Source organism: Oryzias latipes, chromosome 21 (assembly GCF_002234675.1).
Source record: "Oryzias latipes chromosome 21, ASM223467v1".
NCBI classification, from domain to species: domain Eukaryota; kingdom Metazoa; phylum Chordata; class Actinopteri; order Beloniformes; family Adrianichthyidae; genus Oryzias; species Oryzias latipes.
The window spans coordinates 17,964,598-17,977,719 of NC_019879.2; the positions used below are offsets into that span (position 1 = coordinate 17,964,598).

The 13,122-nt window shown below is 37.5% G+C and overlaps 1 protein-coding gene across 1 annotated transcript; it reads left to right on the top strand.

Annotated features, from left to right (window-relative positions):
• The first annotated feature begins 899 nt into the window (after positions 1-899).
• On the top strand, positions 900-5,130 carry vgll3 (vestigial like family member 3). The gene is made up of 4 exons (XM_011489649.3): positions 900-2,798; positions 3,452-3,794; positions 3,870-4,409; positions 4,516-5,130. The coding sequence occupies exons 1-4, from the start codon at positions 2,694-2,696 to the stop codon at positions 4,554-4,556; spliced, it is 1,029 nt and encodes a 342-aa protein (XP_011487951.1). The 5' UTR covers positions 900-2,693; the 3' UTR covers positions 4,557-5,130.
• The last annotated feature ends 7,992 nt before the right edge of the window (positions 5,131-13,122 follow it).

Below are 13,122 nucleotides of genomic sequence, written 5' to 3' on the forward strand. Positions count from 1 at the left end.
TGCTTTGAGAACACTAGATGGAGGTGCAGACAAACTCTGCACTGCTTCACAATATTTCTTTTTGCATGCTGATGCTCTAACTCAGTAGCTTTCTAATAAAAAATAGTTGGTGGCATCAAAAGGCATTTTTATAATTATTATTTTTGTTTCAAATGTTAGGACAATGTTTTAAATATCCATTAAATGCATATTTTGACAAACACCAATTAATACTTAAAAATACCCAGTTATTAAAGCAAGTATTTACCTCCAGTTTTATCACTACATCTTTAAAGGTAATCTTCTCGTGAAGGAATCATGAATCACTTTAGGATTAGTTTTTTAAATTTTAATCAATTTGTCAAAAGTTGAGAGACTTTGACATCAAACAAGCTTAAATCCAGACTTTGACAGAGCTATTGCAAACACTTTCTTTTCCAGGCACTCAGCTAAAGATGTTGCACTTAAGATCATTTGTATAAACGCACGTTTCAAATGTCACATACGTGGGTTTTTGTTTGACTCTTTATGCTACAGTTTGTGATGAATTTAAGCGGAACATTTATGTAAAAGTTTACATATTTTGTGGTTGGAAAACAAGCCCAAATCATCTCCCCTCTACTTCTGTGCTTGACAGCTTGCGAGAAGTCCATAAATCCTTGATCATTCACAAATGTCCGTGAGTAGTGAGGGAAAGCATCTTCAGCTTTATTCTGTTTATTCAAAGTGTTGGTCCAAGAGACACTGTAGAATATTTGACATATTGGGTTAACACAGTTTTACTTTGGGTTGTGTTGACTTTCATTTATTAAAATTATTTTCTTTTTTTTTTTTTTAAGAGGTGGCTTTGTGGTTAGTGCTCTTGCCTCACAGCAAGAAGGTCACCGGTTCAAGTCCCAGCTAGGGGACCTGAAACAGAACACCAATGGGGGACCTTTCTGTGTGGAGTTTGTGGAGTTTTCCCCAAAAACATGCTTAATAGGTTAATTGGTCACTGTAAATTGTCCATATGTGTGAATTTGAGAGTGAATGGGTGTGTGATATGCGACAGACTGGTGACCTGCCCAGGGTATCCCCTGCCTTCTCCCACAAGTGGCCAGGATAGGCTTTGGCAGCCCCATGACCCCCAAAAGGGAAAAAACAGATTAGAAAATGAATGAAAAAAGTGATATAAACTAGTGAAAAATATTTGCACATGATTATGTTCTGAATGGTTGTGTATTAAATGTTACTTCTCAGAGATGAGGGACATGCACATTGTGTTGCAAGTATACGGTAAAATCTGAGACTAAGAAAGACTCTATATATGTCTGTGGCTTTACTGGAAAGTTCTAAAAACAAAACAAACAAAAAAACAGAAACATGTTTTTAACCCTTGTGCTATCTTAGATGACCCCACCCTTACTTTGACGTGTTCTCCCTACCATGACAAAGGTGGATAAAGGTGGAAAGATTTCATGCAATCCATGGACACCAGTGAAGATCACAAATCATTGAAGAAAAAAGGTTCAGCGCACTGTTTAGTCGGTCTAGATGACCCAGCTCCCAATGTTAAAATGCCTAGGATAGCACAAGGGTTAATCATCTACTAAAAAACAGTCCATTTACAATATTCTTTGAGGAAAGTGGTTCGATTTTGAAAAACACTGTGAATCCCCTCAAGTACCATGCTTTCTTTAAAAATACAGTTACTAAAACTCAACTTTTCACTTTTGCAATTAATCAGCCACATTTACAGTAGAATTTCAATGTCCTGGCACATCTCAGTTCCACCTTGCTTTGTAAATGTCATATGCAACTTGTCAATAGATGGCAGCAAACAGCTGAAGTCCAAAAATAAAGTTGAAGAGAAATAATAATAATTATTATTTGTATTAATGTTTTTGTTGTTGTTGGGATGATTTCAATAATTTTTCACTCTGGAAGGGGTTCAAATAATTTCATAGACCTATAGTTTATTTGCATTTTTTGCACAAAAGTAAGCAAATCCTACATTCATATCTTAAGAGAACAATTGTCACAGAAACATTTTAACTGCATTTATTTTGTAGGTAAGACAAAAAGTGGAAAGTGTTTTCTATTTTTTCCTGATTATCTGTAGGTTGTTTGATTTTTTTTATGTCACATAAAATATAATAAACAGTGAAAAAAATAATGAGAATAGGTTAAACCGTTATCCGAAGATGCATTGAAAGGTGGAACCTGTTATTGAGGGAACACTTGGGATCTGTGGCTTGAATCCAGACCAGGCTTAAAGTCAGTCTCACATTTTGGGCCCCGAGATTCATATAAGTCCTTCCAAATTCCACTGCGCCATACAGACCCGTCCCCGATGGGCGTGCGTAATGGTCACAGCCCTCTCCAAATATAACTCCTCTTTCAAAACAGAGGGAGAGAAAAGGGAGTACGGAATTCTAGCCCAATCAAAAGCGGTTTGAACTCTTGCCAGGCCAGACTTTTGTTTCCTGGCAATAGAGTTCATCTTTTAGCTTTTTGATTCATTTTGTGGCCCCGGATGGTCCTGGTGCACTGCACAGCGGGAGGCGCATTGTTTTCATGCAAACTGCTCGACATGGTCATTGTATACGTTTGGGCATATATGGAGGCGCTCTTGGCTTGGAGGACACTGCCCGTCTAAAGTCTCAATGAGAGTTGCCCACAGTTGTTCCTCTCCTCTGACTCCCTCTCTTTTTTGATTAATTTGCTCCCTCGCTATGAGTTGCCTGGATGTGATGTTCCACCAGAACTATGGCGCGCACTATCTCCCTGCGGCGGCGTACAAGACGACGTACCACAACCACCATCCGCAGCAACAACAGGTGAGCAGCGCTCCTAAACAATCTTAAAGTGGGGGAACTCTTCAATTACCTCTAAGATTTTCTGAATGAAGAAGCGTTAAAAGGATTTTTAAAAAGTACAAATTTGAGCGCTTTTCGCGGAATATTTTTGTCAAATTTATGGCACAAAGAATAACTACTAAAAGTTTGTTAAAGTCCCTAACTATCCTGTGCTCGTTTTACTTTTTACTTTTTTATTTATTTATTTGTGCCACTGAAATGCAACTCTTACATTTGAATGATTAAATTCCAGTCTGAGGTTCAGTATTTAACTCAGGTCACGCGTGATGACACGGAGCTATTAATCCTGCGGTCAAATGGTGATGTAATGACAGCCTATCAGTCACAGGAATGTGAATCAGAGCTTTTGATATAATTGTAAAGTATTAATAAGAAAAAAGAGGTCATTTTCACATGACTTTCTGAGTGATTTTATGGAATGATCTTTAATGTGTGCAGGTTTTTGAACATTCTTGAATATAAAAATGCATGTGTGCCTGCAGGGATGATATTTTTTGAACAGGTGCCAACACAAAAATTATTCTGTACAGTCTATGAAAAAGAGTTTCTTTAAATTGTGTCTATTATTTATTATTATTTTTTACGATCGAAATGTTTTTTGTGTATTTGTGCAGAGGAAGCTAAATGTTTACAGTAAGATGCAAGAGTGCATGGAGCAACAGCAGCAAGGAGGAGGAAGAGGGATGCTGCCCAGGGATCAGGGCCTCCTGGAAGGTTCTGGAGTTGCTGATTTAGGAAACATATCACCAACCACTTTGGAGCTCAAAGACAGTTGTCAGCCTGCAGAAGCAGAGTACCTAAGCTCTAGGTGTGTGCTATTTACCTACTTTCAAGGCGACATTGGGGATGTGGTGGATGAACACTTTTCCCGCGCTCTAAGTCAATCCAGCACATTCAGCGGTGAGACTAAACCTATCAGAACTACTCAACCCTCTGCAGCTGCAAATTTATGGAAAGGTGAGTAATGAAAGCTTATTTTTGTGGTACAGTATTGTTTGTGATCATTTGATTAAAATGATGAAATGTTCCCAGACGGCGATTCCCGATCAGATGGTCAAGGCAGCTCGGCTTGGAACAACACTTTTACATCCCAAAGCAGTTCTTGCCTCCCTACTGTCTCTATCTCACTCCACCCAGAAGTCTCCTCCAGCCCTGTGCCTTTCAGTCCTCCGGATGGAGCCTTGTGGGCTGGCCATGTGCTTTCCCAGGCCAGCCTTCCTTCTGCAGCTCCATTCTCCGAGAGCTGGACCTACAGTCTGAGCCCCCAGAACACGAGCGCCTACTCCAATGTCCACGACGTCTATCATCCTCACGTTCGTTCCCACATCCACACCAGACACCATCACTCCATGCTTCACACTTACTCACCCCACAGCCCAACACTGGATCCCAGATTCAATGCATTGTTGCTGCCTGGTGTAAGGAGCCAAAGTCAGTCCACCTCCAGCACCAGCAGCTCCCCACACAGCGAGGTGGTGAAAACAGAGATGGATCCCAGCAGTCCCAGTCCCATTCCTGCAACCTCTGTCACCTGGACCCCTTCTTCTCTCCATGGTTCTCTGTATGACTCAGGTAAATGTGAGAGAACATGTGATGAAGATCAGTCAAGGATCTTAGAATGTGCATTCAATCAGTAAAAAGCTGTTAATATTTTTGCTTTGTGTTTTTTGTTCTGCAGCTCTTGATCAGACCAAAGTAAAGACGTCAGTTTGGTTCTAACTGATGTGATTCAGATGGAAAAGCAACTTGAACCAAAAATGATTGAAATGTCTGTTTGGCTGCCACACCAGCTCAGTAATGTCAACTTTACATGCAAATTAGCCAACTGTAGCTTTACCCGTGCATCACAGAATGTCCTCAGAAATATTTTCAGGATGAACTCAGGCTTGGACTCAGACATTGATGCTTTTGAGGGCATGTAACAACCCAGTCTCATCCAAAAATGTGTAGTACCATGTAAAGACGCAAAGAATGATTTTACAAAAGACTACTAGCTTTAAATACAGTAAAGCCTTCGTGCTGTTGATACACCAATGTGAGAATAAATGTGAGATTGAGTAGTTCTGTTTCAAGAGCTGGATGTCTGATCCACATTGTGTTTTTTTTTTTTTGTTTTGTTTTTTTAATTGCTGTAAATTGCTCAGTGTGCATGCACTCTTTCATGCCAAACTGTTGTGTGCCAGATAAATTCTGCTATTCTTGCTGCTTGGTTGCCACTATTTGTTGTTGTGTGTGTATATACTGGTTCAATGTGACAAATTAATACATTTATTAAACTGTTTATGAAAATCAATTTTTTTTCCTTTCTCCTCATAAATTGATCAAAGTCTTTCATTAAAAAAGTCAAACTTGATTATGCCTTTCTGCCTACAAATCAGTTCAAATATTCAAATAATCTGCATTACTAAACTCCCTTTGCAAGGAAAAGGGAGACTTGCTGCATTCCAAAGACAGTTAATGTGGGATGCTGTGATGTGTCTTCCACCTAAACACAGACACCGAAAACAAACTCCCAGACTGGCAAAACACACAGAAGAATGCATTTCCTGTCTGGACAGGAAGTTTTTGAGGTAGTCACATATTGCTTACATGCTCAAACACACACTGAGAGGGACATAGTTATTGGTACTATAGTTGTATGCTTCAGTATGAGTTTGATTTGAGGCATTTTGAAATATATTCAGCTGGGTTCTCCAACCCACTTTTAGCTAAAAGAATTTGCTATAGATGATTTTGGATGTTGATATTAATCTAAGAAAACAAAGTTAAAAAAGAACAACCTCTAAATAAATATGTTATAGCTAATTACAGTGTTTTGAGAAACATTTATCTAAAAAAGGACTTTTTGAATTGTATGTACACTACAGATTTTTTCTCTCAAATAAAATTATGTTATTTACGTAAATTGTAGGAATAAACATTTTGTTCAAGTTATATTTTGTCTTCCAGAAGTGAATGCAAATCATTGTGATGTCCTCTGAAGTGATGAAAAACCAGTTTTGTCTGTGTGTGCCATGAGTGGTCTGACCAGGTGGTGTGATCAGTTGTACTGGCCCACTGACATTCCAGCCTCCGCTCCCACATATCTCAGTCTCCATCTCAACCAAACAGCAGGACTTTAAATCTGGAACACAGCAGCTGCATGTCCGGCCTGCTGAGAATCAACAGATCATAGTACACTGGAAGAATAACTGATTTTTTTTCTTTTATTTTCAATCATCCGACAGCAGGCAGAGGTTGTTTATCACTTCCCTGATTAACTAACAATGTTTGGGTATCTTAAATGACAATTTAAGATGGTTTAACTACCCTAAAAACATGCTCATTAAAAACGTTTTATTTTACATTTTTTTGGAATGTTTCAGTAGTTTATTTAATTTGAGCAATATGACTGACTGACCAAGTAATATTCCAGCAAGCTGCAAAACATTTCATTCATCATGAACAAACCAGGGAACTCAAAACTGCAGGTGGACAAGACAAAGGGGCATCTTTATGTGCCTAATGAAATTGGTGATGCCTCTGAGTGTGTGTGTTTGTTTACGGATAATAAAAGGCAGTGGTTTCATTTCAGAACCTCATTAGCATTAGCATGTAGCCACTACAACCGCATTTACAGCATCCTAACTGGCATCCTGCTGTCAACCCTGCAGAATCACCACAGGCACTTCCACTGCAGGAAAAAGACAATTAAATATATACAAACCAAGTATATTTCCTTATCGTCAGAAAGTCTCGATAAAATGTAAGTAATAGCCTATTTTTCTGTATCATTCTTGTGCATATAATTTAATGAAATATGTGTCTGAAGGTCTGAAGAAACTGAGTCTCATTTTGCCGCGATAAGCTGTGTCTTTAAACATTTTAAACAGATTTGATTCAATTCATGTTGTGTCCAATCAAGTTCAATATATTTTCTTACAATACACAAACTCAAGTGCAACTCCAGACACACACAATTACTCAAGAAAAATTGTCCTGGATCTGCACAAAACATACAAAATGAGAAAAAAAGAAGAAAAACCCAGAGCCAATCTGAAATTGGGGGCTCTCATATCCTCCTTGTAATGATTGTTTATTCTATGACCAGACTTCATGTCCTTATCATGACATACAGTTGTATTTATCTTAAGAGATGACAGAAGATTGTTACATTTTTTATCTTTGTTTTCTTGAAATTCACATCTGCTGACCTTCATTTCCCATTTGAAACTGTCTTTTCATTAGCTTGGTAATTTTTGAAGTACATAAACATTGCCAGTTATGTATTATTCATTTTTTCTTCATCCATCCATCCCTCCCATCCATCCATCCATTAGAGTGATATATCAATACTGTTTTGATATCTTTAGTGTAAAAAAAATATTTTTCAACACAGGGATATTATTATTTTTATTTTTTAAAACATTATTTAACAATGGTAATGGTTAACAAGTTTTTTTCTGTTTACAAGAAATGTTAACCTTTTCTTATTTTCAAATATTGTATGAAAGTTTAATAGTTTTACCTGTAGTGAAATTATCTCAAATTTGAAGAAACAGTAAGAGTGAAGATGGTGGTAAGCAGATGTTGGGAACAACCAATAATAGGACTAGTCTACTCAATGTGATGAAAAGAAAGAGGAGGAGAGGAATTTCTTATCAGTCATTTTTTAATAATTCCTTCTAAGCTTTCAAACACACATTATTTTCCCTAGCTCGCAAAAACCAGCTGAGAGACTGAAAATCATTGGTGCTAATTGGAGCTAATTTTCCCTCCTTGTAATAGTGTCAAAGGTGTTATGGGTACTGGGGAAATCTCAGCTTTTACTGCTCTGTTTGCTTCAACAGAGCAGCCTAATGAAGCGTGCTGGGACTGTCACAGAACGCTCTTCTTGCTGATTGTGCTTAATTCACAAGGTCTTCTGTGCTTTCACAAATACCAAAATCCCTTTTAATAAACACAAGGAACACCCACAGAGCAGAATGAAAGCTCAAGTTTCAGTATTATCTCAGAATTTCCTATATTTTGTCGTTGATCTGTATTTTTCACGATTGAAATAAAAAATGTAAATTACCGGTATACATTTACTCAACATCTTATTAAGTTATTATACTAGCAAGAAAAGAACAGAGCATCATACAGAGAGTAGATCTGCTTTTTTGTCTAAAGCCATCATGGCTGAAAACTGAATTTATTTGCTTCCTTCTAAATTTGTGTTGCAGTTTCTAGAATTACTTTAAGAAACACCATTGTCAATGTATTTTTATCCACTTTTTTCAATGGAATTAGCTTATACTTAATCATTCTTTCTGGAGGAAGGTATTGTTTTGGCTTAATGGGTCATACAGTAGGAATCAGCTGTAATCATATTAAATAAAAATAAAATTACACATTTTTGCTTTAGAAACAAAAAACTACCACCATTATAAAATAAAAACAGTGATTTGCCTCACGTTGGGTTTTTATCAAAAATCTCTTTCTAAAAATGTCTTTGAGCAATTTTTTTAAAGACCCAATATGATGATAATCCAGTTTTTGGGGTTTTTAACATGTTCTTGTAGCATTTTTCTCATAACGGAGGGCATATATAAAGAAAGTTCAACTGAAAATTGCATTTCTGAGTATTTCTGTCTTCAAATAATTAATAAGGAGCAGACTGAAAAATGCTGTTGGAAAAGACATGTAGGTGTGATGTAGAAACTACAACAGCAGGCCACAAGTTCCCTGCTCTGCTCCATTCTGATGCTTTTGCTTGTAAACAACTAGTATGTATGTCTTCATATGTATTCTGTAATGCTAGGTTGGGGTTGTGAGGGGCTGTAAGCCAGTGGGAAAGTGTACACAAAAAGATGATGGGAAATAATTTTAAAACATATTGAAAGATGATTGGGGTGGGACTATAATAAGTTAAGGCAGTCATCTGTCAATCAGGTGTGAATGATGATAAATGTTTTTAGATGTTCAGAGCATCTATTCAGCTCTTTTAGGGAGAGGGTGTCTTTTTCCAGTCCATCGCAGGGCACATTTGACAAGTGGAAGGGATAATTTTGCACAAATCTGGAATTTTCAAAGTCGGATGCATCAAGCCTGCAGGCCTAAGAGAAGGGAGGAAGAACAAAAAAATCAATAAACAGTTAAGGCAAAAGAATATATTACAGTTTAGGGAGACTGTGTACAACACATAACATTCAGCCATAATGCAAGCCAGGAAAGAATATTCACACTGAAGCAATGGGAGGATACTATCCAAGATAAAACTGACAAAGCACTTAGTTGATGCAACTAAATTTAAATGAAAAAAGCTTAATTGTGTAGACCATTAAAATAATCTATACACTAATTAATTCCTTTAATAATTTATGTCAGGTTCATTGACCGTTTGCAAATACAGCAGTTTGCCAATCAAACTTCTTTTCTTATAGGGTAGATGCTATCCATTCATAAAAGCTGCAGTGGCTGCAGTTGCAGTCCGTTGTTTCTGGGTATTGTGCCAGTATCCACAGAGGCCAGTGCATAGTTGTCATTCCTCTGCTCACTGAAAGCAGATTTAGAAACCAACACCTGTTCCTCTGCTATGTCTCTACTGTAGACTGGTCCACAGCAGCTCTCACTGCATTTGCATGAACTCATACTCAGTCTTTAACTCTTTCTACTGAAAATACCACACATCCCAAAAAGGTCTGGGATATCTTCTCTGTGGCTGATAAAATGTGGGTTCCAGGCAAGATAAAGACAGATCATATTATCAATGTTTCCGTTTTTTTTCTCCTTTTTTTTCTCTAGTTCTAAAATTAGTTCTCAGCCAGTCGGTATGCGCCTCCTCCAGTTAAAAGAAAAATACAAACTCAAAGGAGTGGTGAGGCTTCCAGAAGTCAAGGTATTCTGCATGGTAAACTATGCAAGTTCATTAATCCCTCCACACGTAGTTCCTCAATAAAATGATAAGCTTTGCAATAATCTAAAACTCAAAACTCACAAAAATGAGCAAAATAATATACCATTGACACTTCAAATGTATTTAGACTGAGAGTTTGCAAAATATTTTAGTTTGACCCATAATGCTCAGCTAATTACATTTGCAAATGATCCCAAACCGTAGTTTGATATTTGCCCTGCAGACACTGGGGGCTTTAATGATTGTATACTTAGTACAAGAATAACAATGGAAATATTTTCTGAAAACAGTCCCAACATAGTTTCCAATGATAGCATGTTTTACTTTATATTTCATAAACAAGTCAGGTAAAATGTCCTTTTTTCCAGTGTTTCAACAATTGCTTTCAAACTATAGGCCACCATATATTTCCTGAATTAGCATTCCCACCGTTTTTCAAACATTTAATCACAATCCCACATTTCTGCTCTGTTTTTGTGATTTGATTTATATAAATGTTAAATTCTTCATCAGAGACCTGCCAGTTTGCAAATTGGAACCCTCTCCGCCTTAATGTAACTGTTAGTGTCTCCATCAATGCAGATGGTTATAATTCAGCGAACCCAATAAAGTGTCAGCCATTTTACTTGAGTATATAACCCAGAGCCATGATTTTTGCACACATTTTGAAGTAAGGATTTTTGTTTGTTTGAAAATTACTTTTACTAATGTATTTTCTCCTTAGAAATATTAAGCAGGATAGACCTTTGATATATTCTAATCGCTGTTGAGACTATGACATTAGAAATCTTCATAAATTCTTTGTGGAGATGGGCTTTGGGTTAGATCTGTGGAAAAAAGAGCTGAGAATGTCCCATCAGTCATGAGGAATTTCTTAGACCTTTGCTTGTCCATCATCTATAGTTTTGTTGTGTGACCCTACCTGCTGCTACTGTCCCATGCTCTCCATAACGACCATACCACACATGCCAGAGCCACAGAAAGCATTCCTGTCCGATTGACAGAAAATGCTGTTACAATTCATGACTAACGCAGGAACCATTTTCTCAAAGACAACTAAAACAAAACACAGAATCCTGGTTGAGCTATGAAGTCAAAAACTTAACAACATCTTGAAAAAAAGATAGATTTTTATAGGCTTCTGCCTTAATTTTATTCTTTCCTTAAAATGCAAATTTTTAAAGCATTTTAGAGTGTTTCTTGATCTTGTAAGATAACCCTTGAGGTATGCTCTTTAAAAAACTACAGAAAAAATAAAAAAGTAGATTGACCAGTCCTGCAAAGTGCTGCTTTGAGGTAAAACAAAAAAAGGATCACAGCTCTTAAGATGCTTAAGCTTTGAGACATTTGCAAAACCAACCTTATTAGGGCACATTCATTCTTCGCTTGGCTCATAAAGGACAAATAAATATTAATTTGGCATAAAAAAAGCACTATGAAATTGTTTGGGTTAGAACAACCTGTGCATGAGTGCTTAATGTTGTGATCATTAAATAAATTGAATTTTAACATTTTATTTTACAATGAAATGCATATTAATATTCAAGTCGAGTTTTTTTTTTAAGTCATACTCTCTAAAAGAATATTGAAAAAGTGTTCTGGAAGTCTTTGGATGTATCACGAGATATATCGTATCGCTATAGACTCTTGCCAATACACACCCCAAAGCTGTTCAGTTTTGAGCCAGATGCCAGCTCAGATGAAGTAAATGAAGAAACGCATGGATCTATTTTTCAGAAAGTGGATGCATCGGAATGGAGAGGAGCAGGGAGATTGTTGCCTGTCAACTGAATAGGTAGTATGTCCCTGATACTGGCTTTTTAAAAAAGCAGGTTTTTGTTTGCCCCTGATTCACAACAATTTGAATAAATAAATACCCAGATATGCACTTTTGTCTTAAGTTTATTGATGTCCTCCAGTATGACGAAAATGTTACAAGAACATGTTAAAAACACAGTTTTCTTTAATCTGAAGCTTTTTTAAATGTGACTAGAGGTCAATTCTATGCTGAAGTTGTGTTTTTACAGTTTGTGTGTGTTTCATACAGACAAATAACAATCCCAATATTTATAGTTAATATGTTTCTTGATAATCATAACATTTTAAAGAGTTGTTTTTTTTGTGCCTGTTGAATGTATCTGGTCTTATCTAATACTTCACAAATACAAAAACCTCTTTGTCGCTCCGTTTACAACCAGTTGTTTTCTGTAGTTGCCCTACAAGGATTATTGATTTGTTGTATCATTAAAATAATTGGAATCACTCGTGTGAATGTTGTAAAGATGCTTCCAACCCATTTGCCCTGCATGCCTGAGTGCCCGTGTGGGTGTGTGTGCTCCTGAGTGTGTGATCATGTCCGTAAGCAGCAGTGTAATCTGAGGGATAACATGACTTATCCAGTTGGTTTCTCACCTCCCTGGGTTTTGACAGGTTGACACCCATCATTCTTCACTTTAACTTTGCCTAATTGGCAGGTAAATTTCTCCCTCTCCCTACTGATTGTCCATTGTTTCTTTATTGTCTGTGTTTTCTACTATTACCCCCACTGTCTGGGTCTTTATTAACCAATCGGGCCAGTCTCCCTGCAGATAAAAAGTACCTCAGCAGGGGTTCTTGTCCAGGCTCAGAAACCCAGCATGTCCTGTCACTGTAATCTGTGGAAGTGAAGTTGGGAGCTTCCTCTGTGATAGTGACTCCCATGCTGGGGATCTCTCCGCATGGCTGACAGGAGCGCCGGCCCCAAATAATTTAACTTGTATCAGCAGCCCCGGAACCCCCCTCTACACACAAAACCTACAATCAAAATTAAAGAAAAAAAATGTGAAAACTTTTGTTTCCTTCTGTTTTTTTCTAATGCATGTTTAATGCGCTGGTACAGAGATAGAGCTGAGAGCTGAGATAGAGCGGACCTCTAACCACAAAGTTCCAGGTTCGGGTACCTGCCTAACCAATGCATCAAAGTGTCTTTTTGCAAAACATTGAACCCCTCATTGCTCCTGGTGGTCTAGTTAGCACTTTGCATGGCAGGTCTGCCACCATCAGTGTGTGAATGATAGTTGTGACAGCATCACAATCTATCCTGCCATGAGTCATTTGTGTATTGGCAGAAAAATTTAATTTATTCCTAACACTGTGATCAAAGAGACATGAAACAGATTAGATCAAAATGTCTGCTTCCCAAACTAACAGGATTGTCTTCTTCGTGTCATTTAAATCAGAAGTTTGGTTGTAGTAATTTTTCTCTGGTCCAAACTTGCTTATTCCTGCTGTAACTAAGCTCCGGGGGTGATTGACAGATGTTTCAAGAGGTACTGGAAAGTCAGACATGTGGCATATGGGAGTCCCACCCTCCTGTCATGTCCACCTTCCCATGAGTCCTTTGTGGCTGAGGTGGAGGTGGCAGGAGCA

Excerpts from the sequence above, each read along its gene's own strand:
- vgll3 (XM_011489649.3), top strand. The coding sequence starts at position 2,694 with ATGAGTTGCCTGGATGTGATGTTCCACCAGAACTATGGCGCGCACTAT. Across the intron at positions 2,799-3,451 it reads ACCATCCGCAGCAACAACAG|AGGAAGCTAAATGTTTACAG; the intron begins GTGAGCAGCGCT and ends GTATTTGTGCAG. Across the intron at positions 3,795-3,869 it reads AGCTGCAAATTTATGGAAAG|ACGGCGATTCCCGATCAGAT; the intron begins GTGAGTAATGAA and ends AAATGTTCCCAG.